Source organism: Micropterus dolomieu, linkage group LG19 (assembly GCF_021292245.1).
Source record: "Micropterus dolomieu isolate WLL.071019.BEF.003 ecotype Adirondacks linkage group LG19, ASM2129224v1, whole genome shotgun sequence".
Classification (NCBI taxonomy): Eukaryota; Metazoa; Chordata; class Actinopteri; order Centrarchiformes; family Centrarchidae; genus Micropterus; species Micropterus dolomieu.
Window position 1 is genome coordinate 13,232,362 of NC_060168.1, and position 27,127 is coordinate 13,259,488.

The 27,127-nt window shown below is 42.0% G+C and overlaps 1 protein-coding gene across 9 annotated transcripts in view; it reads left to right on the top strand.

Moving 5' to 3' along the window:
* Nucleotides 1-27,127, top strand: part of nlgn3a (neuroligin 3a) — a 144,887-nt gene that overhangs the window by 63,256 nt on the left and 54,504 nt on the right. For all 9 annotated transcript variants that reach the window (XM_046030820.1, XM_046030821.1, XM_046030824.1 and 6 more), the window contains one exon: nt 104-253. In XM_046030820.1, coding sequence (XP_045886776.1) covers nt 104-253 — 150 coding nt within the window. The remainder of the gene's footprint in view (nt 1-103; nt 254-27,127) is intronic.

Below are 27,127 nucleotides of genomic sequence, written 5' to 3' on the forward strand. Positions count from 1 at the left end.
TGTCTGTTTGTGGTCACCATGTGCTGTATCTGAATCTGAGCTGACCCTTAATCGGAGTGGGTGGATGGCAATGTGAATGTGTTAATGATGGCCGCTCTTGCAGACATACGAGACACTGGGGCCAAGCCTGTGATGGTCTACATCCACGGAGGATCCTACATGGAGGGGACAGGCAACATGATCGATGGGAGCGTCCTGGCCAGCTACGGAAATGTCATCGTTATCACTCTCAACTACCGCGTCGGAGTCCTCGGTAAGCATCTTTTCCTCTCTTTAATTTTTTTTCTCCACCTCCTCCTTCAAGGACATTTTTTTTCTGGGCCATCTTTGTAGGTCAGCTAGGTGTAATGAGCTCTGCTGATTGCCATATACACTCCAAATAAGGCAGAGGGGAAAACACAGCACTGTAAATACATGGACTGGTTCCTTTGCTGCTTGTTGATGCGGTGCTCATGTATCAAAATCACAGTAATTGAGTGTGCTGAATGTGGGTTTGTTGTTGTGACTGGGTTTTAGAATAAATTAAGAAATTATTGTAATGAGGTTGAGAAAAAAATGATGAGATGGGCGTGATGCTGGAGCGATAGAAGAGAGGAGAAGAGTCTGTTAGAGAGAACGAGGGGTTCTCTCTCGGAGTTGTGGTTGGTTGCAGATTGACTCATGCAGCTGAATCCTCTTTCAGACACTTGTGTGTGCGTGTGTGAGAGAGAGAGGGAGTGAGTGGAGAGGCAGAGAAAGAGAGAGAGAGAGAGAGCAAAAGAGGGGGAGAGAGCTCCATGGAAACAGCTGCAGCAACACAAAATGGAGTTTGTTAGCGCACTACCCAAGCTTTGTACCTTTTCCATCCATCTCTCTGACACAGCTGATTTCCCTCCTTACACATTTTTTTGCATTAAGAGTAGTTGTATACTGACTTCCAACTCTTTGAATGTGAAATGTCTATGTTGTTTGCATATGTTTAGAATATGTTTATATATACTCAGATTTGGACTATTGTCAGCTGCTGTTTGCATAAAGGTTATGGATAGTGTTATTTTCTAAGTTTCTTTTGGTCAACAAATTCCACGAAAACATCCTTACCAAAAATTTATAAATCTGTCTCTTAATGTTTTCAGACTTCTCTGCACTGTCTGTCTGATTCACAGCCCCCAACCTATTAAATTAAACTGAAGATACTCTTCAAAAACAGGTCACAAATATATGGCTCCAGTTCCAATAATTTCCTAAAAACAGCTCTATAGTTTTTAGCAGATGTTACTCAAGAGATGTAAAGCAAATATTTCCCAAACATTGGCCACAGTGGTTGCAAGTGTCAATTGTGGAATAATGGTAAAAGTGAAAATTTAGTGTAGCACTAGCAGAGAAGATTAGAGAAGAGTCATAAAATCAGCAAACTGACTACAAAGCAATATCAGTTTGTTAAGATTAGCTAGCTTTAGCCACCTCAAGTTACTGGTCATAAAGACCAATTAAGACTCTTAAATAGAGTGAATTGAGCGAGTGTGTGTGTGTGTGTGTGTGTGTGTGTGTGTGTGTGTGTGTTTTATTACTTTCAATTGTTTTTTATTTGTAAGAGAATGAATGTGCTATTTTCTGTTTCAAAAGCTCCATAGTTTTGCTTTAGTACATATTTGTTTTGGTAATGAGTATTTATAGCAGCAGGACAGTGTATGCAGCATTGACTCAAATGATCCATGATCATCACGATGAAGGAACATGTCACCCAGGACAAAGATGTGGCTCATTGGTATGTTTTTACTAGATTTTGGACAACAATAGGATCTATGGCATAGAGGAATAAGCCATGTCAGTGTCTCTTAACCTGGGGATCGGGACCCCATAAGGGGATGAATCTGTGAATTAATTTATTTTTACATTTTTATGCCTCTAAAATGTATTCACATGAAACAGTTGGAGAGTGGATAATTACTTTGGTTGAGCGAAATATACAATCTGTGACGAGGCGTCATACGTAGACGTGGCTTCAAGGGTCAAAAGGCAAAAAGGCTGAGGACCACTGACCTCAGTCAGGTTTTTATTTATCCTATATTTAACCAGGAAAAAACCCATTGAGATTAAAAATCTCTTTTGCAAGGAAGACCTGAAACCTGAGACCTGACCTGTTTTGGCTGCACGCACTTGTTAGGAGGATCGAATCATTGTTGATCTTTTCATGGTACTTGTTGGCAACAACAAAAATATCACTAGCCTTATTCTTAATGGAGCGGCCTGCCTCACCTTGCTGCTCCGAGAGCTCCACATGTCAAGAGCAGGATGGTGACTGCTGCTTTATCCTCCAGGACATTGAGATGACTGGTGTGGTTGAATCACAGGGGCACAACTACATTCATCCTGAGACACTCTTTTTGATGGAGATAAGCGCTACAGCCTATCGATTTTGTCATCAGGATTGCTCGCCTTGAATGTGCTGTGTTTTTCCTCTGCCGTTTTTGTGGAGTATCATTTTGAGCGCCGTAATCAGCCTTCAGGGTGGTAAGGTAGCCGTAGCACTGGCTGAGCATGCTGCCTCCTGCTCCTGCCGCTGGTTTAAGGCTGAGCACGTAAGCCTAATACAGATTCATGATCATATTTCTTTCATGGCACTTCAATTATGAGTCAGATGTTTCTTCTCTCGCTGCCACATTTCGCTAAATGTCATTCTACATGCATGCACACACACCCTCAAACACCACATGCAAGCGTTCTGAGCATGTGCACACTCACACACATGCTAGTATTTACACAAACAAACACGCAGTGAGCGCAAACAGTGAAACAGTCTGCACCCACACACACACACATACAGATGTGGTCTGCGTACAAGCACACACGCATATTTAAAAAAAAAAAAACGTGCACAGACATACACACACATAGAGTTCACAAAGCAGCTCTCTTGGTGAGCTCCCCAGCAGCCATTCTGAGAAATGAGCAGAGAAGAAGTGATGCATGTAGTCGAGTGATAATGTCCATCGCTGTAGCATGGTCTGATAATCTCCCCATGGTACGGCTTTAAACTGTTATTACAGACACACTCATATAAACCAAATAAAACCGAGGCCAGAGAGAAATCAGACCATGATGGGCCAATTAACACTAAGCTGTCTGAAGATTTTCAGTCATAAAGTGTGAATTGCAATACTCAGAACATGAGAAATCGTAATTACATGTCTTCATTTAAATTTTTCTTTGCAGTTTTTTTCTTACTAACTGTTTCAGCATTAATCTAGTCTAGACAGCATTAAGTGGAGTAGATTAACTGTTTGTACTGGACACTGTACATTAGCCACTGCACACATATTTGGAAACCACACACACACACACACACACACACACACACACACACACACACAGGTCAGCTGACAGCTGAATGAGAGAAAATACTCCAATTTTTTCTTCTTTTCTTCTGTGGCTTCAACTGCTGTGTAGCAGGACTCCCTTCATTTGAATAATGGAAACAATTCTGCGCAGGGTGAAGCAGTTTCATGCAGAAATGCTAAATAAATAAATAAATAAATAAATACTAATGAAAAAAAGAAAAGAAAGCTATTTTAATTAGGCTGCTTAAAGGGATGAGGGAATAATGGAGGCAGGGAGAATTAGACAAGATAATGAGTTTAAAGTGAAAGCAGACAAGGCAACTCAAACTACGCTTTCTGACACTAATATAGCTCTCCCATCGTCCCTGTGCAATCTAAATATGGCATTAATAATGCAGTAAACACCTTTGAAATACACACAACAATCTGAATATTTAACTCATTTCACAGAAATAATAGGCCTAAACTATTAGGCAACAACAGCCCTCACTAGCAAATTTACTGAAAGCATTTTTAATGTGGAAAAAAAAAACATTTTTACCAGCAAATTTCAACAAATTGGAAAGCACCAAACCTTGGTAAATGTCAGTGATGAATATTTTATTTATCTATCGCATTAATTTCATTTTCCTTACACACTTTTTGTAGTAACACTATTTCCAGGTTTCTAGGGCTTACCAGCATTTCTCTCACAAGTTGGTGCACAGTGTGTTATCAAATATGGATTTAGCATTTGTTTGTTGTTTTCCAAAAGGCAGGCCACAGTGGATTTAGTCTATATTTCAGCGTGGTTTTATAGAATGTGTGTGTAGCGGCTGCAGATTCTACAGTGAAACACAAACTGAGAATAAACTCGCAGAGAGAAGAGAAATTGGAGAGAGAGGAGGAAAACTGTAGAAAGGAGAGGGAACATGGAGGAGAGTTGTACAAATTCCTTTCGGAGACTCTGATGTGTCGAGTCGCTGCCACTCCTGTTCCAATTAAAGAGGAGTCCACTAAGTTTGTAGTGCTGTTCTATCATCCCCCTGCAGCTCTTGGCCCTACGCTGCTGTAATGGTAATTATTGCTTCAAAGGGTGGACCACAATTCTCCCGAGACCCCATTTGGAAACTTTCATATCTGAACCTTTCACTATTTAGATGAATGAGAATTCATATCAGATTTAATCTTTAATTACTTATTGACCCAGATGAGATATATCGAGAATAGAGTTTTCCAGACTGCCCTGTTAGGACTTGTCACGCTCACTGCTAGGGTCGAGGACCTGAAGAGCAGTTTGTTTACCAAAGAAACAGTGTTTGGATTTCTGCTCATTGATCTGTGTGTGTGTGTGTGTGTGTGTGTGAGAGAGAGAGCGAGAGAGAAAGAGATATTGTGTGTGTGTCTCAAAGTGTGTGCATGTGTGTGTGTCTGTGGTCTGTGCATGTGGTACGTGTGCGTGTGCCTACTTGCCGCGCCTCTCTAATGATGTGTAATGAGTCCCAGTCAGAGGGGAGTATCTTGTATCACTGCTCTTTACAAATATAATTACTCACTGGCTCTCCAGAGCATGTCAATTTCCCAGTCCATTGGGGTGAGGGGGGGGGGGACTTAATTACTAGTTTCCAAATGCATTAAAAATTAACAAAGGCTGCTTCTCTTGCCAAAACCCAAGGTGAGACTCTTCCTCTCAGCCCACTGCTCCAAAAAGGAGAATCGTCAAGTACAGTTTGTACTTGTGGAGAGTTTTCACCTCTGACAGGGTTTATTTGTGACCTTTGATGTCTATCTCCTATATCTCTTTGATCGCAGCCATTTCATGGTGGGACCATCGTTGCTATGGACTGTCACCTCAGTCCACCCAAGTTATTCATGCCTTCAAAAGAATAGTTTTAGATCCAAATCAAAATAACCTCAACCTACAGCATGAGCTTATGTGAAAGCAGCGCTAGAACCGCAGCACAGGTGATTCGGCATTGATTTATTCAATTGTGCAACTTATTCTAGGTGCGATAAGTGACTCTGCTTTTCTTTGTTATGTCCCTCTCCCAAAGTAAAGATGGTGACTGTTGGTGATTCAGCCAGGGATATGGGGTGCGGAGGATATCTGTGGCCGTGAGTGAACATTATTGTAGAACAGAAGACAGTTTATTGCTGTTTTTTCACTATAGAAGTACTGCTGAGCTCCACTGAGAGCTGACCAGCTCACAGCCTCCTGACCCAGACATGGTAGTCCGCTGAATGTTGGTTAAGTAGCAATACTATAGGACGTCATCTGTACACTTCCCGTCTGAGGTCTAAAAACATTTACACGTGTCATTTCAAGTGTCAAAAGGAATTAATACACTTTCACAAACACTTGTGCACACATATGCGTCTCTGCTGGCCAGATCCGATTCGATTGGGTTGTGGGAATGCTCCTGCAGCTGTTTGGTAAATGCAAAAAACACCAGAAAAGGATTACCTTTCTATTGTATTTATGAACTATGAGCAAGACAAAAGTTTTATCACTGATGGCACTACCTCAGCCAAGAAAGTCAGTGCTCTATCACCCACCCAGACAGGGCTGTACTGGGACAAAAAATTGGCCCTGGCATTTTTAGCCCAGGCGGCTGTAATATTCCCCCAAACCAGTTGAGTGGTATGTGCCGTTGAAAAGTGTACCAGTGCAAGTGAATCAGTGTACTCATTCGGACTCATTTACTGACTCCATGGTAATCAGAGGTGGCCGTGGAGTACACAACTCATTCTCGAGTAGCCTACAAGTCATTTTCACAGCAGCATGGGATTAGCCGATGCTGACAAAATAACCTCATCTCAGCCATTATAGTTAGCCAAAGTTAAGACTGCATTAGGAAACTATGCTACAAAAACAATGTCAAACAGCTTATGCAGCGCTGTTTGACAGTGAGTCCAGCAGTAGGTGACAGTTGTATGTTATTATTATTGACCTTGAAGTAATTATCCATTGTCACTATGGCATGGCACACACCCTACCCAAGGGCATCACTTTGTATTGAAAAGTGCTGGGGACGGTTAAGGGCTCAGATTGGGGGTATGACAAAAAACTTAGCCCACAAGATGTGACATTGCACAAGATGGGGGTCACGAGAACAAGACAAAAATATATTTTTATACTATTTAGAATAAAAATTTATTGATGAAATATAAAATTGGGGGTACTCCCCCAGAAGATTTTGAGCATTAAACACTTTGGAGATATTTTCTGCACCCATTTGTGGTGGAAATGTCTTTATTTATATAGAGGGAAACACAAAATGCAGGTAGTATAGGTGACAATTCAGAATATAAAAACATAACAGAATATAATGCAGTAATCAGTAGCTTATTATTTTTTTTAGCTTAAGAAACTTTTTTTGGGCAACACAACATTTCAAGTGCCGTTTCAAATTTTTTTAGAACATTTTTAACAAATGCTTTCAAAAAGTGATGGAGACAACATCTGCCATCTCAAAAAGTGGTGGGTACATGTCCCCAGCGTCCCCAGTCTAAATGAAACCTATGACCCTCCCTCCTTACAGGTCAATTAAAATTAAAATACACCATGCTTACCGCTTCACCTCCACTCTCCTCCTGCTCTCTCTCTCCCTGTCACTCTGCTTTGCTAACACAGGCCTCCTCCTCTGCCTTGCAGTGGCCACGGCTCTTCTTTACTCCTTCAAGTGCCTGTACCTACACTACGTCAGATACTGCAGCTGATGTTAAAACTACTGCAGCCCCAGTAGCAGACATATCGGTTATCTTCATGCATTTGGCGGCCTCCGTCTGAAGACAATTATTTTGGCCCGCAATGCAAGAAACAGAAGGCAGAGGGGGAGGGGTGGGGGGCAGTAAGAGATGTGATTGGGCCAGCCCAGTGTCTGTATAGAAAATTTCCCAATGGGCCGCCGTCCATGCTCTATGGGCCAATTGTTGGCCCATTTTTTAAAACAGTTATATAAATAAATAATTTTGCGTTACACTGGCCCCAAAAGTGCGTCAGCCCACCAGGCATTTGCCCGGTATGTCAGATTACCAGTCCACCGCTGCACACAGATCATGATGGTCAAACTGATCAGGGATCAGATTAACAGCTCAGTGCACCTTCTGTATGATCATCAATCGTTAAAGTATTAAGATGTTTTTTAACATAATTGAAAGTGGCAATAGCAGACTAATAGACCATTAGTGTTGTCTATTAGTAATCTAACCTAAGTATAAGCACGCAAGTATAAGTAACAGCAAGTGTTATTGGGGAATTGTACTCAGTATAAAAGGAAAAGTACTCATGCAGCCAAAATGGGCTCTGTTAAATAAGTGAATGATTATTGTTATTGTTGCAGTAACATGTAAGATGCATTTTCATGTTGTAACTTTTGAGAGAGAGCTAATTTTACTCATTTTATATACTGCTGTGTGGTTTAATTTACTGTAACATTTCATTTGCTCATTGTAGGTTTTAAAAATCTTCATCTGTAAACTAATGAGCTGCTGCCAAATAGATGTAGTGAGGTAAAAGTATAATGTAGCATAAAATACTACTCAAGTAAAAGAATTGTACTTAGGTACAGTACCACTGACGCCGGAGCCGCATACTACAGCTAATTTCAGTGTAATTTTTATGTAAGTTCATCTGCCATTATCACGGCATGTGCTCACTGACATTGTTACACTGGGAGGTGTAAAAAAATGCGTGGATACATGGATGCATTTACACCTTTGTCATCTTTGTCTAACATCTGGCTAGAATGCGTCTCAAATCAATCCCTCTTGAATGCTTCTGGGATGACTTTATGTCCAGGACTGTGTAAATGGGGTCCGACTGTTGCAAAATATTGTGGTCCTGCTTCCATGATTTTATTGTATCCTTGCACTGCCTTTTTAAAATGACAACTGTGAAAATGACTTTTTTTTTGTTTTTACTACTCACGATCATGTGCAGGATATAATCCGTCTGGGTGCGTCTCATTTGTCACATTGGATGTCTGGGATCACAAAAATCACTCCATGAGTTACAAGGGAATAAAATTCGACATGACAACCTCCTGTGTGGCGAGGGTGAGTCGACTTAAAATAAAGAGCCTCCCTTAGTAAGTGTTCCCAGTCTCAGTCATTTCGGTTATCATCTGATATATGAGCTCGGCGCAGAGCAGAGGAATTCTCAAACTGTAGGTGGAAGAAAAAGCGAAGGCAGAGTGAGTTCTCTTTGTCTTCTATTATCAGGAGGGGAGCTGAGATGGATATTTACTTGTTTGCATTGCCATTTGGATGTATTCATCCAAATTAAGCAGAGAACAAAAACATTTATTCATCCTATTAATGTCAGGGAGTGAGGGATTGAAGTAATGGTTTCCATGCTTTAGTCTGCAGCAGCTTGTTGATGCTGCTCTTCTACAAATCACTGCCAGGAAATTAACTCTTAAGCCGCTCTTCCCAGACACACTGCAACAAACGTCTGGCTGTGCAAGAAGGGACCGAGACGGGGCCCATTGTTTTCTCAGTGTTCGTCTTTTCACCATCCCCAAGAAGATGTTTCCTTCCTAGCTTAAAACTCTTGAAATGTTTTGATTAAAACTTAAAGGGAATAATGCTGAGTCGGACTGAGCCCCTTGAAATAATGAAGCAATCGAAACAGCACTTACACAACAGGATCTAGAATCTTCTTTATGAACGGTGATTTTTAAATACAGGACGGCACCAAAATTGAAAGTTTCTGTGCTATTAACTTTTCATTAAATTGCTTTTTGACTATGTTATTCCTTAAAAAGCTAAATGTGCTTTTACAATAATTATTCCTGTGTGCGTTCATTGCATTCGTGGCAGTCTTGGCACTGGGCCTTGGTCGGCAGACAGCGCAATCTCCACCACATCCTGCGAGTGTCATTTGAAATGCTTGAGACCTCCCTGAAGAATTTAGTCTGTTGTGAAGGGAGGGGGACCAATCAGGACTAATTATGTTTTCACACGCTGATGGGAAAGTCCAAAATCTGGAACCTCCAACTGGGTTTCCTCGCAGCATTGTCTTCATGCAGTAATTTTTAACCCAACACCGCATGAAACAATATCCATAGGCTGATATTCGGAAGCTTTACAGGCAAATGTAGCTCATTTTCAAGAAACCATACCCTGTTTTTGTTACCATTTATGGTTGCCGTTTTCTTCAGCAATAGTCATTACCTGGCTATATAGTCGTTTTCATTGTTAGTGGCGAGGTCCGTCATTCAAATTACCTGGCCACACACGAGATTCATAGGAGACGATGCATGTGCGCAATCCAGCGTAAATTATTATAATTTTAAATCCGGCTTGCTGATTACTGTTCACTCTCCCGCAGTCATATCAGAGGTGTAGTAAGTTACTGCCAATGCAAACAACATTTCCTGCAGCCACTAGTTCACATTAAAAGCAGCTACCTGGCAAAACACATGGTGGCATGTTTTGTATGTGAATCAGGCACAGGATACTTTGACAGGACATAAGCCTTTAACCATTGCTGACAGACACATTGAGTAATTAATTCTTCCATTTTCCATCGCCTCCGACTTTCAGATTCTGCTTATGACAATTTCAAACCCTAAAGCACTTGTTGAAGGTCTGGTGTATGTGAAATACCTTCAAGATATTTTGTTTCTTTAAGTCTAACCACCTGCAGTCATCATAGCAGTGTTGTATAAAGATGTTCTACACCGACTGAACAACAAATTCCCCCTCACTGCTGTGACTTGAACTCAGATTGCTGATGTATTTTTAATGAGAATTTGTCCTCCTTTTTCATCTTACAACAAATGGAAACAGGAACAAAGCTCATTATATTTCATAAGCATGGCATTTCCGAAAACTGTGACATTAAGAAATCAATTTCTACAGTACAGTAGTGCTTTTCGCTATTCAAAAACAAGCTTTTCTGTGGCGCTGCCCTGAGATGAAAACATGTTTGGATGATCTCAGTACTTTCACCAAAACAGTAAATATGCATTACAAAGACATCAAAGGGCTAACCCGACAATTGCTTTCATCTGGTCAAGGGGACCTCTGCAGAGACTCCTGTAAAAATGGAACACTTCACCCAAAGATGGTGATATGAAGAGTACAGATGGAACGGAAAATGTCAACCTAGTGTCAGCGTTTGTCGTTGAGAGATATTGATGGATGTTTGACCTTTACTGTTAATGATGGAAGATGTGTTTCTTGTGAAGCTTCCATTTGCATCCTAAACATTAGTAAAAAATAGTGGCTCCTCATAGACAGAACAGTAATATTTACAGAGCATCTCTTTTGCACTGATGTGGCATGGTCAAGCAACAAGAGATGCCCAAGCACAATCTGACCTGATACTCATTCAGGGGTAGAGCTACAATTTCCAGGTACGCCACCTGCTGCCAAAACTTTTTTTTTTTTCATATTTTCAAGTGGTCCTTAAATTGAGTGTATCTGAGTGCGAGACTCAAAGAAAGTACCCAATGGACAATACATAATACAATGCATGCAAGTGGCAGGTGTTGCCAACACCGAGATTAAGCTATTCTTTCACCTTTGGTTTTTGTGGCAGAGGCTATCAACTTGCACAAATAGACATTTCACAGTTTTGTGTGAATCCCTGGCTGGCCTTCGCCTTTGCTTTCAGTGCCAGATGCCCTTTTAATAGCCACACCAGTAAATCCCAAAATATATTCACACCAACAGGGGCTTTTGTGTGACCTGCTTTACTTGGTTGTGTTTGGACTGGTTTATTGCCCAGCAATTCCAAAATGACCTTGGTTTCTCAAGGATATAAATTGAAGGTCCCCTCAACCTTTAATGTGTCATTGCATAGCATATCAGCTATATAACATCACAGCTGTGGAATGTGTAACTTTTAAAACTGATGTATTATCATACTCCCTGGGTTACACCACACTATATAAATACTGGACTAAGATTTCTGAGCAAGTTCTAGACACTAATAAAACAGTAAATGGATCAGACTGTAGCATTAAATAATGCAAAATCATTAGCATTACCAAACAAAAGCACATCGAGGGGCACAAAATGCCACAGAAAAAACAATGCAGTCTGGGTAATGGGAGCTGCAAATTACTGTTTTGTTTCTCCACTAAGATATTGACACAGGGCCTGAATCAATTAAATGAAAACGGTACATATAATTGTATGAAGTCTTTGAACAAATATCACTCTGTCAGAAGATGGCACAGGCAAAATATGTTGTATACCCGAAGGTGAATATTTGTATATCAGAGACTTTTTATAACTTTAGTCTATTCCCACCTCACATTGGGCTTCTTGTTTATGGTGCCTGAAAGATCTATCTGTGGTGATTCATTGCTTGAATGCTTTGTTTTGCTTTATACTCTGCTCTATGAGGGAGTGTGGGGCTCCTAATGGCAGCATAGCTTTTCTTCCTAGTGCATTTGTCCTTGAGGGATTTTTAACTTCACAACCAAAAAACACACAGGCGCGTCTTCTTCCTTGGGGCAAAATACGTACAGGTAACAGCCTTATCGAACGGAAGCCAGCATGTACACCTTACAGATGAGCCCAGTGCGGCATGTTTGATCATTCAGAGAAGGGGGTGGAGAGTGTGTGAATCTAAAACTCCCTCCATTTCAGCTTTTCTTTTTTTACTCCTTCTCAGCAGCATTGTTGAGGATAGGAAGGGGGGAGGATTAGAGTGCAAAGTACAGCAAGAGGAAGGAAGGAGGTTAAGATTTGCCCATCATAAGGTGTGTCCTGAGACAGGAATGATGTGTGTAAGAAGATATATATTGGCCGGGCAGGTAGAGGTACTTGCTTCTTGTCTTGTAGAGGCATTAATCATAGCAGCGGCCAAGCCTAACCGCCAAGGTCAGCAGTCCTCGCATGTGTGGGAGGCACTCTACACAGCTGCCACCACAAAGCAGTCCTGCTGAGGGGCTAACTGAGGCGGGAGGCAGTAGTGTGAAGAGGGTGAGGAGCCCGTAGTTGAATTGACAAGGTGAAAGTAGGAGCAGGAGAAGAACGGGGTGGAGAATAAGGTTGGATTAGTGACAAACCCGGGGGTGTGGTTGGGAAAGAGTGGCACTTGAGGTGGTAGCGAAGGAGATTGCTAAGGAAAGGTAGGTGGACATTTTGGGATAATGGATTGAAGTGGGCAGCACAGTTGGGGTGGGCAGGAGGGGAACCGTGTGTGATGCACTGGTACGGTGGGTGGAAATGCAGCAATTACAGGGAGTAAGGTTGGGAGGGACAGCGTGTGAACAAGGTCTGGTCACAATGCTTTTTAATCACACCTCTCGAGTAGGAGTTTGGTATTATTAAAATAGGACAGAGGTGAGAATTATGCCCATTCAGGGAGAATCGTGACTGTTTGGAGGTGCTGTTAATTTAACAGAATACAGAGCCAGATACCCAGTGTAGCGCTTATACTAAAATAAAGTATCCACAGAAGGACAATAATAAGCAAATTGATGGCAGTATATACATGACAGGTTATATTACATTCTCAGGCTAGTACCATCTTTCTCCCATGAAAGCTAATTTGATCGGGTCATATGTGGTTTTGAATGTGTCGTAACACCAAGGAGCTCTATCAGACATGTTGGAGGGCAATTCCACTCAACTCACTCAAAGAAAAATACAGTCATTTTCTGCAGCGGTGTGAACAGAGGGGCAATATATCCTTAGGTTTTTTAGCAAACTGAGTCATGGCTGCTGTCCAACTTAGTCCAACTTCATCTCCCCCAATATTTAGGAGCCTTCATTGGTATAGAATTGATCCAAGTGGGATTTTCCATCGTCTCCTTTGCTCGTCCAGTCTTTTCAACCCTATGAAGAAAGAGATACTCTGGAGGGAAATGTAGAGAATTAGAACACACCGGAAGGGCTTTGTTGTAGTAAGCCAGCGCACAAAGAATTCTGCGGGGCACTACCTTTGCCTGACTGCCTTCTGCTTATGTAACTTTTGCAGTCATTTCAGGTTGGGGTTGGGGTGGGGTGGGATGTTCGTTTTTACTCTGACTGTAGGCATGATCATGTCAGCCTGATTAGTTGGTCTTTTTTGTGGCAATGTGGAGAGAAACACAGAATACCTTTGAGCATTTTAATGCCCCATTCAAAAAAGCCACACTAAACTTCTAAATTAGGGTTATGGACAGATTGTGGTATGGTAATCTTTAGAAAACTAAATCTACTGCTTAACGTTAGGGAAGATGGTACTCATGGTTAAAAGAGAATAATGTTGACTGGGTAAAAGCAGAGACAAGAGGAGACATGCCACTTTAAGAATCTTCTGTACAACTCTATGGGGAAAGCCCATAAGGACAAAGATGGCGGTTGTCCTGCCCCTCCCGCTAGAAAGCCAATTGTCTTCTTTTAATAGTTGAGGCGGGAAACATATTTCAGCCAATCGTGTGGTTCCACTGACTTGAGGGGTCTACTTCGCATGCATATAACCAGTCGGGAAAAACGCTTTTTAAACCTTATTTTGAGGCAAAGTCGTCTAACTTTTTCTAACTAACGTAATATTTATCTTCTTTGGTCAAGAATACACAATAACAAGAATATGAAGCAAAATGAACTGAACTGGCCACAGACAGGCACTGAAATAATTGAAAACCTCTCTTAATGAGGCAGAACAGACTGGAGCTGAGGGGGCTTGCTGTCTCCAAAGACTCAGCAACTAGGATCTTGATCAACAACATACATATAGTGAGCTTGGCAGGTGAAGCGAATAATGAGGCTGATCAGTCAAACTGTCCTGTCCATCAGAGCGAATGTCAGGGAAAAACCCAGAACAGCAGCCTCAGATTCAGCACCCTGGACAGCGGTCATGACATTCAGTGGTTTAACCTACAGAAATTGTGGTTATTATAATATTATATTATAATTATGACGGATATGGAAAATGAAAGAGAGGCAGATAGAAGTATACTACTGAGGGTAAAAAGTTCAGTTTTAAATGTGGAATAATCATGCATAAGAGTTGAACCGTTATTTCCATGGTGAAAGATTTAAAACAAAACTAAATAGTTTAATAGTAGAATAGTTTATTCAAAAACCACTGCATCAGTGTCATTTTCAGCACTTTGTAGAAAATCCTTGAGTTCGATAGCAGCTCACAACTACTACCTGAATCTCATCCTGACAGACTGACCTGCCTTTGGTGCTTCATGACCAGAATTCCAAATTTCTCATCAGTGTATTTGCTGATGATTGATTTGTTTTGATTCCAATGAAGGCAAACAACAACAACATAAAAGAAAGTTATGTATCAACAGCAGCCTGAAGGGGGAAAATGAAATTACAGCATGAACAAAGCAGCGTACAGAGGAAGGGAAGTGGTGCAGATGGTTTACATCTAACAATTCATTTGAAAATTTCATATTTACAGAGTAAGTCTGACATGGTTCTCATGTAAGTAACCTGGATTAAAGGACGGGAAACAAATTAAAATGCCCACATAACATGCAAAGGGAGTCAAGTTAAACTAAGGAAGCATTTGCATGCACGGCAAGTTAAGACATGCCTTTTAATAAAATGGAAATTTTCCTTTTTGCAAAAATTCAACTATTGATACTGCACACATGTTTGTTTTTTTTTTAGCTGCTATCACTTATCACATATCACTAATTTGTTATTCTGATCAGTGGATTAAATATGTTTTTCAAGGGTTTGATTCTCCATCAAAAGAGCTTAAAGGGTTGTTCATTTCAAAATCTTGCACTTTTGTAAATCACAGTATCACAGTGTTTTTCACTGTGATACTGGGTGATGAAATGATAGATATTCAACCAGATATTCAACTGTAAATGAAGACAAATTGCACAAAGCAATTTAAAATGATGAGTTACAGATGTGTAAAGCACTTTTAATGGAAAAGAGAAAGACAGTGATAGAAAATTATTTCATTCAGGCCTAATGCTGTTGGATTCAGCTTTTCTTTTTTTACAGTGACCATTCTGTACTAATTTTCAAAAACTGTGCACAAGGTACTCAATCAACAGCAGGGCTTAATTGAGATTAGTCCACAGCACAGAAGAGGCTTTGTTCCTAGCAGGCAAAAGAAGTTCAAGGGATTCTTGTAAATATCATGAGGGACTGATGTGAGCATCAGGAGCTACAGAATGCCAGTTTTCTCATGAATAATAGCAGTGAAATGTGTTGATAAATCCTGAATGTCTTGTTGGAGTTGCGTGGCTTCAGGTGTTGGCTGACATTCTCTCTGTGGAGCTGCCAGTCAAATGGATGCTGGGCCTCCGGAGCGCCGTCTCTGTCTCGTTTCGTGGTGTTTTTCAATAGCACAGTCGCTGCAGTTGAATATCCTGCTTCTCTTCTGCAGTGCGGGTGTCTTACTGAAAATCCACAACTTCACTAGCATAAGATCCCTACACTCATATTCCAAAGTCTTGTCTGGTCCAGGTTTGTTTACACAGATATGAGCCTCGCTGTGTTTTCCCATATCAAACTGTATTAGTTTCTGTCATCGCTAACACGACATAGCAGGCTAATAAAAGCATCAGTGGAGTGTTGAGCACATGGCAGCTGCTCAGGGAGCGGACGCTGCAGAGTAGCAGCTCTCATCTGGTTCTTGAGAATTGTGGGGTCCTGCTCCCATATATTGGCCAGGAGCCCATGCGAGTCCTGCCCCCATGCCACTTGTCCTTTACACTCACTGGCTGCATGCCGGCAAGTTGACCTTTATCATTAACCCTGCTGCGTGCCTGTCATTTAAAGTCTTTATTATTCACGCTTCCCTTTGGGTATATTGTATAGTGGGGAGCATGGAGGAGGGGTGCAGAGCTAGTTAGCACATTTACACTCCGCAATTATAGCACTTAGCTGCTGCTGAGAGCAACCAACAAAGAATTATTAAGAACACAAACACATGGAATACAAAATTGGTGTGTGTCTCTAGCCGGTTCCAACCACCTCCCATACCTGCAGCAGCACACCAGCAGAAAAACATGCTCAGTCTACTTTATCTTACTGGCACACATATCCCTCTTTACCACTATACACACACCCACATGGATTGGCTTCGGCACAACATTGTACCATGCTTTGAAAAGAATACAAAAGGGCAAACAAACTGAACCATCAACTACACATTTTTTGTATTATTGATTAGTCTCATCTCTTCACTATGGACACAGTTTCTTTCATACAATGGTATTTGTTCCATTTTTTTTACTTTGATGTGGAGAGCCCAGCCAGAGGAGATACACGCACACACACTGGCCAAGGCACTGTTGATATTCTTTGGACCCTCCGTCTTTATCCGCAGCAGTGTTAATCAGCAGCCATTCTAATTAAACTCCGTTTGTACTTGAAATGCTTTAAAACATGTTCAAACACTTGTGAACGACAACTGTTTGATAGGACGCTGCCTCTATCCTGTTCCCAGGTGATAAGAGCAGCCTGTGCAAAAGGAGTCAGCAGGGATGTATTTTAAAGTGCAGATTGTCTGTGCGCAATCAAACCAAGTCGATCCATGTCACACACGTTCCCTATGATATTATTCATGAATGTTTTTTACCCCGATCCCACATCCATTACATCTTTATCACAACTATTTCCATTATCATCCGGCTCTGCCACTTGCCTTCACTCAACCTCATTCTGCTGCATGTCAAGTCAGCAGTCTCCCACAAAAAGTAATCCACTGCCTTTACTGATGGGCTGTGATATAGCTTTCATCGTTTCAGTGCTGCAGCGACGGCTGCAGAATGTGGCAAATTGACACCCCACTTCTGCGCTGTCAACTATTTAAACGGAAAGCAAATCAAAATTACCTGATTATGTCATACATGCAATTACAGTGTTTTGGTGCAGCTATCATCAAGGCATTTCCATTTGCGAGGGAGGTGGAGTATCAACTTTGTACTTGGAGCCAGACGATACGGCTTAGTTGTTGTATACTGTTTGCATGTGTACTTGTTTTTAGTCCTTTCAAAGCCCTGACGGCCCTGCATACTATATTACATAAAAGTTAGCCAGAGGACAAATTACAAAATGCTTTCGCCTCGCAGAATTTTCCATCATTAAAAACAGAGCGGAGGAATGCTATTTGGATTACAAATGGGAAATTTGCAAATGCATGTTTTTCCCCCTCCTTTACCCTGTCTGAATCAATTGAACAAACCGGCATGATATTTGATGGCCTGTGAGCTCCAATTATTAGAACAATATTATGGCTGGGGTAAGTCAGGGGCACTCCAGTAGAATTCCAATAGTGTTTGGAAGCTATTTGTATTGGTGTTAGTCCTTCAGGGGCTGGAGAAGGGCATACGGCTCAATAACTCAATTCTTAACAATTAGCCCCTGACATGTCCCGTAGAAAACAGATAGAGAGGACTCTAGTGGATGATATTTTCCAAACTATAGAGATTATTGTTTCAAAGCCCAAACAGCATTGCTAAAGAAGTTGGGGCTCTGTTTTTTTTTTTAAATCATGCTTGCCAGCTGATAAGATCGTAGTTGATAAGTGCTTAATTCTTCATCTCTCAGCTGTTAAGGTGGCTTTTATTTTGTCTGCATCAGCAAGGATCTCATCACAACCTTCACCCGCTTCTCGCTGTACTGTAAAAAAGTAGACTGTTCTCCAGAGTCACTAATTATCAACAGCACACTTGCAACATTTTAAATGACATGGACCTTATCACTCTCTATTATAAATATATTTTAGTGTAGTGAGAGGGGCTCGTGGATATGGGTTCAGACCTCATCTAACTCGCCGTGTGCTTGCCGCTCCCCTCCCCTCTTCCCGAAGCACACCTCCTCCAGCCTTGGACCCAGCAGAGAACGACCTTGGACCAGGGCCGACCTTGCTGCATCACCGCGGCCTGATGTTATTAGATTGTCCAGGAAGGAGAAAGGTTGAAAAAGCACACGCATTCCATCTCGCCTTCGTTTGGTCCTTGGTGCACTTTCAAGGGGATGGGGAGAACAAATAGAGCTGTCTGAGGGTGTTTGACTTTTACGTGTGCGTGTGTGGTATGTGATGTTTGCGGGTGTACAAGCACTTGTCGTCCGCGCAACCACATGACACAAAACATGACTCTCAGAGAGACATGGAAGGTGGCATTTGGAGTCGTCTGCTCAGAGGAGAGCTTCCATGCCTCAGGGGATCGTATTCAGTCGGGCTCTCCTTTGGGTCTTGATGGGCCGTGCGCTGTGGTCTGATTGTAAAGAGGTCATAGCTTTGTGAAGGAAGCCCCAGAGGCCAGCTAGAACAATTAGAAATATGTGTTTCTGGGTCACTGGAGCACAGTTACGAGTCTGGTAATGCTATTGTATTTCCTACAGTAGAGGGTGAGCAAGAGGCTTTTGTCTGATTCGTGATGTGATATATCTATGCTGAAAACACCATGCATGCTGCTTTGTTTGAACTGGTTTATCCTTGCAACCATAGATTTCAGGCTTTTACTTTATACTGTATATTCTAGCCTTGCTCTCCCACAGTCAGTAGTCCTTAAGTCAACAGCAAGCTGTGCTGCAAACGCAGCAGTGACAATGCAAATGCATGAGTGGTAACCCAGCTACAAGTAAGCTAAGCCTAATGTAAACTTAGCCATCATTTCACATATGCACAGCACAGCATGTAAGTAATATTGCCACAAAAATAGACTTCAGTATTCCATAAATATTTAATGAAAATAGAAATACAGGTCCTACAGACTATACTATACGAGAACACATGTGTAATTTAATTTGTTGTTTCTGTAACACTTCTGTGAGGCTAATGCATTCATTGGAAGTAAATTGCCACAGGCTATATACCTCTCTGAGGCAGCATATCGGGTGCTTAATATAGCAGTAAACAAGTTAACAATGCTTGACAGGGATTAAAATGGATATGGATTCCTGAGTGGCAGAAATTCAATGACACAGAGCATATTAGTTTAACTGTTAAAAGTGTCAGACCATGTAAGCTAAATTCAGATTTTAAGTTCCGTGTCACTGTTATTCCTGGCCCATACAGGAACCGTGTAATGATCTGAATTGAGACGTTGAGATCACCAGAACTGGTCCAAGGTTTTCACACGACAACAACAATATATGGGGGGATGTTTCACCTTTATATTTTTCTTCATGAAATATGAAAGGGCAAAGGCAGGATGACTCGAGCTGTGCCAGTGATCAGTGGATCCAGCTGTTATGTATGAGTATGGAGCGATATGAATTATCATAAGTAGTATAAGGGCCGCATCAAAACAGATAATCACCTGACTCAGTAATTTTGCAGGGTTGTATCACACCAGTCTAACTTGATCATCCGCCCCGATCATTTTAGACATGAATTGTGTATCAGTTATCTCCCCAGCTAGAGCAGGCTGGGTTCTAAATACAGCCTGGTATGATTTGGTGTCCTAGTTCTGGCATCTAAATGCATGCCCTTCCTAAGGTAACATTTTTCATGCAGGATTATAAAATGCTGACTGCATGCTTTTTATGTGCTGCATTTGCATTTTAATGTAAACCCCCATTTACATTTACTAACAATACAACTGTGGTCAAAATTATAATGGTAATACCAGCAATTGGGTGAGAATAAATAGTTTTGGAGGAATAAAGTCCCTAAGAACAGGGGAAATCCCACCTTTTTGAAATTGAAAGATAACACATTTCTGTGCAAACAAGTCGGGGTCCAGTGCCATTTGCTGGTGTCACCACTGCTCTAATGCTCATTTTCCCCCATGTTGTAAAAGGCTAAATTAGCCTCCTCTGGAGCCAATTTAGCTGAATTAAGGAGCTTAGAAAGGTCATACTTACATTTCATTTGAACTTAATAGACATTGCATCAAGAGTGCTTTTCTCTGTTTGCCTACATCACCAGCAGACACTTTCAAAGTTAATAAGACCAAATATTCTATCATTATTCCTGATCCCTCATCATCCAGAAGCTGTACAGGTAGCTAGGGCAAAAACATCAGGTATCCAATATCTTTATGGTATTCTCCCAAATTAGGCCTCCAGACCACTGTATGTTTGGCCACTGAGCTACCTTGTTAAGTAAAATAATGAATGAATTGCACGAGTAATTATGAAAACTCTCACGCTGCTCACAAGCGGCACTAATGCTTCTGCTAGTTTAATTAGAGCCGGAGCCTGCCACTCAAGGCGGTTCCCCATGCCAATCCTGAGGACAGAATCGTGGATTCTCAGGCTGTGGAAGAAGATAAGGCTCAACTCAGAAGCTCAGTATGGTACAAGCCTGCCCCCATTGCACAGGCTGCTACAGGTATGAAGGGCTGCAGCACTTTCAGCCACAGGTAGGGATGTTACTGACAGAGAGCCGCAACGCACAGTCTGCTCCAGTTATCCTAGGCCAGAGACAGAAAGAGCAGTTAACCACCTGTCTTCCATCATGGGAGCTATTGCAGCGTAGTTAACCTATCAAAGACAAGAGGAAAGTATTGTCATCAGCATATGTCTTGATAGCACCACAGAGAGCATTAATAGCCATTAGAGAGCATTATCCATAGCACAGCCAGTTAGTGGACACTCAAGTGAAGGAATAGATGCGGGGTGGTAGAACGGGGGATGATTTGATCAACACAATTGGCTTTATTTCTGTTCTGCACCTGCTAGCTGTCTGCTGCAGATACTATCACAGAGCCAGAGGGGCTGCTGGGGCATTGACTGAAACAAGATGTCCTGCTAATAAGATTCAGAATCCTTCCCTCCATTAGGGCATGTCTGTTTGCCTCCCATTATCGGCATTGTTGTTGGGTCAGTAATCCACCCTTGTAACCTCTAGGAAAACTGAAGCATACGACAAAGTGTGCCAGCTTGGAGATAGCGAGTGGGGGCAGCAATGTCCGTTCAGGCACAGGCCAGACTGAGGAGAGGTGACATTGGCCTCGACTACCCAGAAACATCACAAAGCAATCTGTATAATGAGTGGTTTCCCCTCTGACTGAGATGGCCTGTCATTTCATTCATACGTCGTTGCTTGATACATCCTTCCCAACTCTAGTCAGCCTTCTCAAGCCCGAGGGGAGAGGAGAAGACAGTGGGGATGACATAAACACAGAAAGAGACCGTTCTCTAGGGGAAATGGAATATACATTGTGTATTAAATACAATAAAGTATCGCATTGATTCAGCTTCTTTGAAAATGGAATCGCAATTACGGAGTAACCATGTTAACTAAAACATGAGAATTTAGCGTTTGAATCCTTGTGTTACGTTTATTTTATTTTTTCTAAAATGCTAATACAATTCCCTCATTTGGCTGAAATTGGTTACACTTATTTACGTCCTTGGTGTATAACAAATGTCTGAGCTCGTGTTGTTGTTTACACGACGTCTGTTTTGAAAAGTATGAGCATGTGCCCGAGATAAGCCCATTGGCTTATGTAGCGTGCAGCTAAGGTTCAAACATATTAACTCATAAACATTTGCTATCAAATAAAGCAAAAGAAACTCAATTAAACGAAGATATCTGGTGGGGATAGCATCAAATTAGGTGACTGACAAGCCCAGTAATCTGAAGCATAAAGCATTTTTCATCTAATAACACTCAGAGATGTCCTTGGAAAATGGAGTATGTGGTGATGCTTAGCTGATAGAGAGGGAGGAGAGCGTAGCTCCTGAGGTGGGGGTCATGTATGAGTACAGTGACAATTCCTCCCGACAGTGTCCCATCTTATTTTTGCTTTGTCAGCACGCTCTTTAAAGCAGGGATGTCGTATTTAATCAAATTACCTGCAAGAGCTGCTCCTTCTTTTATTAATTTATTGAGGTGGGGTGAGTGGAGTTGGGGTGGGTGAAGGAGCACGGATGAGCTCCTTTGGGATGAGTGTGTTTGTGCTCCCTGAAACGTGAACCAGAGAGGGCTGAGCTAACAGGAGCTGACAGTGGCAACCGCCCTAGTGCTCGGCTGTGAGAGGACCAGTTGGCTTTTTCGCTCGAGCCTCATTAAGGAAACAGTGAGAATAGTCATCTGAGGCTCAGAGACAGGAGCTGGGTCAGGTGCTGCTAGTGTTCAGAGAAAAATGGATCAGGCTTGACTGTAGATGTCAAGAGTTTGAGGCTCAGAGGCTGTTATGTGAAGTGATGGTGAGGATAGCAGGGCCTCTTATCCAATCACGTCTCCCCGCAACGTAGAAGGATGCTGGATTAGTGCTGCTGGTCAACCATATATGATTTATGTGTGGTTTATTCATATAGCTCTAAGGTTAAAAAAACTCTAATCTAATTGACCATCAAAGCTGATTTTGTCAACAAAGATAAAATGCAGGCAGTTAACAAAATGTGGCTATGGTATCTGCATGTCACCTCTTTCACCATGCTCTTGCTCTAGTGCTTTGGCCTTCAGGCTCTCAGGTGTACAGTGCATCTGGCCAGCCTATAGGGCGTGTGGAACAAAGCCACTGTGACATTTTATCTGACGGCAGCTCCTGTGGGGCCTGAGCCATGCTGCCGAACTGTCAGGCAGATTTCAGCCCAATGAGGAGGGGGAAGAAAGCCAAACAAACAGAGCCCTGGCACTGTATCGCCAAGCAGTGCAGACGAGCACAGAGAGACGTCCCTGAGGATCGCAGGAGGCCGAGATGAAACAGAAAACGAGATCTAACCTTTTTGTTGTTGCTAGAACCTAGTTCTTTAGTGCTGCTAGATTAAAAGGTAGAACAGAAATGTGAAATGAAACAGGAATCGGCTGTTCGAATGAGGAGAACCTTACTGGAAACAGGACCTCAAAATCAACTGAAAGGGAAGACAATAAAGCAAGTATTGTCATCCTTTCTAGGACATTGGTACAAGTGTCTTTTGTATGGCACATGCCCTTTGTGTTACATGCAACAATACATGACAGGCACACTCCCTCCATTGTAGAAGTGTTAGGGTAATCATACACACTATTTCAAAAGCTTTTCATCCATTTTTCATTTTCCACTGTTCCTGGGGTGAGAGAACAGGCATGTTTCATCAACAAAGGAATATGTGAAGCCAAGCAAGCCAAGCACCGTCACAAGGTAGACAGTAATAAATTCTGCATATATACAAACCTAGCGGTATCAGTTTCTATTAGACAGAAAGACATCCAACTGCTAATATCAACATATCAAATGTGTTCAGTGTTTGTGAGCGTTGTTAACAAACCACATAACCATTACATGCCATGCACCTTGATTGCTTTTCTTAGAGTAGGTGGCACTCCAGTTAAATATCTTCTGCAAATACAGAACTTAGCTCATGCTTTGCTGTTCCCCAGCTTCAGATTTTGAGGACCCTTTAAAGTGGCTTTAATGTGCTAAATGCAGATGGGGAGGGGTCTAATTAAATCTATGGCACAATAAGGTTCCTCCTCCTTGTCACTCCTCTCTATAGGGTTGATATTAACCTCCTGATGCTTTCACAGGCAGATGAAGAGATACCCACTACTGATGTTAAGCTGGAACTGGAGCTGGAGCCCCAGGAGGCTCTGATCAAATCCCCAACTTAGCGCTCCACTGTGCACTGTGTAGCCTCACATGGCCCAGCCTGCCCTAGCTTATACCAAAGTGATCCTCTTGCACCATCCTCCTGGTGTGAAGAGGAGGAGGACTGCAGTAGAGAGAGCCAGACGCCAAATAGAGAAGGTAGAGGGAGGAAGCAGAAAGCGAGAAGGTGTGGGAGAAGAAAGAGGGTGATGGAGAGGCACTTTACCATGGAGGTCTTGAAGGAAAGTCCACAGTATAGTGGAGTGATCCAATGTCAAAGTTCACTCAAGACAGGCAGGCATTTGAAACCAGGCTTGCTACCTCCAGTAAGTAGCATCAGACCTTTGAAAATAGTGCTTAACACTTTTTTTTTAGATGACAGACACTTCAAAATCAGTCCTAGTTCCTTTAGTTAGTGGTGTCAGGCTTTTAAGATCAAGGCTATAAACAGCTAGTGAGGAGGTTAGGCCTTTTATACCTGAACGCGGTTTGTCAGTACGGCTGTTCACTGTGATGGCTGGTAGAGATCTTATACCTTTTTCCACATCAGAGAGTAAATGCATGCTATTACCATTGGCCCAAGTGAATGCTCACATTGCCATCGTTCCGGCACTTTATCAAATTGATATTGTGGGAAAACACACAGGCAGTGCCCAGTCTTTAGTTCATAAACACACCCAGACTCTCTGCCAGTTCCCACTGGCTAGTGTGCTGGCCGTAGACCTAGTCAGTGTGCTTGGCTGATAATATGAATGGTAATGAGTGACTGGCTGCTGGGATTGAAAGGAAAAGTGCTGTCATAATTGAGTTAGATTAATTAAAGGAGCTCCACTGTATTCTTACAGATCAGTGCATCTTGTTAAAGGGCTGTGCTATGGGTTGGGGCACCGAAGGGGGTGTGTTTGTGGCCAAAGTGTATGCGTTTGTGCATGTGTAACCTGCAGATTGTGGGTTAGGTGGGTTGTTGTGTGAGGAACTAATTGAAATGAGAGGCGATGTGCGAGTCTCAGCCAACATGGCCGGTCCATTTGTCAGGGTGACATCACTGCACTCACACCCCATCCATCTCCGCCTGGTGCCACAGAACCATGCTCCTCCTGGTGATTAATATCCATACCTCCCTCACCGCGGCACGCTGCATACAGCCCCCCCCACCCCCACCCCGAGCACTTGCACACTGCTGCCGCTCCACACATGCACACCCGCAAACAAACAAATATACTCACACACACTCTGCTGGAAGCCCTCCTCTTCACTTATGCACACAGTGGCTGCACACTCACCCACACTCAGTGCCATGGCCCTCCCATTTACTCTCTCATACACACATGGCTGGAGCCCAGGGCCCAACCAGGCACACATATAAACTTCTTAATTGTTCCAAACAATAACTGTCCTTGCTCTCTCTCTCTCTCTCTACATACATATATGTATATATATGTATATATACATATATGTATATTCTGGTTCTACTTTCAAATTCTATTTTTTATTAAATCCTGGTACAAATTCTTATTTGTCCTATTATAAAGTATAAAATATCTTTATTTTGTCAGAGGATATTTAACCCAAAGTGCAGATTGAGAACACAGAATGAGAGTTTTAACAGGGTTTATTTTGCAGTAATGAATAGTGCCAAGAAAGAACTGTGCCCGGGGGTCAAGGTGGCAGGCAGGAGTCCAAAAGTGGCTGTAGACCAGACGAGAGGGAGGAAGAGGCCAATACGGGGGGCTACCCACCAGGTCCAGGAGCCGATCGATCCAATCCAATAATCCAAAGTCCAAGTGTCTAAATCCAACGGTCCAAAATCCAGGCAGGGCAGGAGTGGGGCCGGACAGGAGTCAGAACCAGTGAGAGGGTTGTGTAGTACTGTCTAGGATCTGGCGATGAGCAGCACTGGAGACTGGGTATAACTAGCGGAATAGATTGGCTGATTGCCGGACAGGCGGTCCGACTCCCGTACATCAGGCTCCACTCCTGCAATCAAGCACACAGAGACACAAACACAGGAAGTTGTGAAGACAAACACTGAGCAACACTCTGCTCACTCAGGGGCAGCCGTCCTAACATATTTAGGTTTATTCAAAGATGCTCATGTCTTTGAGCTAGAGTCCAAGTCAAGTCTCAAGTCACTCGTGGTTTTCATGGATGTTGTATCACCTGCTTTGTTCAATCCAGGCTGCTTATAAAACTGCATAGCTATAAGGAATTCTGTAACTGTAACCGGTTTTTCACTTACAGAGCACAACCATGTAATGTGCAATGCAATTAATGACAGCTTGTAAACTACTGTAAGTCAACACATCCCCCAGATTCTCAAACCCAGGGTAACATTAACTAAATAAAACTGTAACGTTACATGATCAACATTAAACCTGTAACCTGTTTTTCACAGAGCTCAACCATGTTATGTGCAATGCAATCAATGATACCTTAAACTACTATATGTCAACACATTCCCCAGACTCTCAAACCCAGTGTAACGTTAACTAAATAAAACTGTAATGTTGCATGATCAACAACCTGTAACCCGTTTTTCACTTACAGAGCACAACCATGTATCCTAATGCGTCTACAACTAATGACAGAAACTACTGTAAGTCAACACATCGCCCAGACTCTCAAACACAGTGTAAAGTTATAAGTTAACTAAATAAAACTGTAACATTACATAATCAACAATGAAACTGTAACCTATATGCAGCCAACGTTAATAATTAACGTGATGGCAGCCAGCGGGACGTAAATGATTACGTTAATCGACTACCACAAGTTTGGCAAGCAAACAAACGCTCATTCATCTTTCTATTACGAACGACAGTCGTACAACAGATCATAAACTATTTTTTTTTTTTCAAGCCAGATGGCTTCTTAAAACATCCGGGCACTGTAGTTTTACTAAAAAGTGTACATGTTGAAGACCTTTTTTTGGTTTGGTTTGCTGTTATTTAAGGCAGCAGGACGGTGTATGTGAGATTGATTCAAAATAAACTACAGGGTAAATGTTCATCACAATATATACCAATATATACCATAAATAAGGAACATGGCATCCAGTGCCATGTTCCTTATTTATGTATTTTTAATCTTTGGACAATAATGGAGCTCTGTGGCACAGAATAAGGCTACACAGACAATTCATTGCTGGTTTTGGTCTTTTCAAGAGATTAGTTGAAAAACATCAGATATCACCACATCAATCCTTTTTTCAGTGCTCATAATGGTGTGGTATATTGTAAACACTGTACACGTACATTCACATACCTGTAACCAGCACTCTAGATAAAAGTGAAGCAGTTCCTAGCTTTGCTTTCAGTATACGGTAAACAGAATCAAAAAGCATCTTTCCTAACAAATCCTTGCTTCTTGTAAATTTGGAGCCAGTTCCAATTCAGAACACAACCTCACTGGCAGCAGCACTACTTT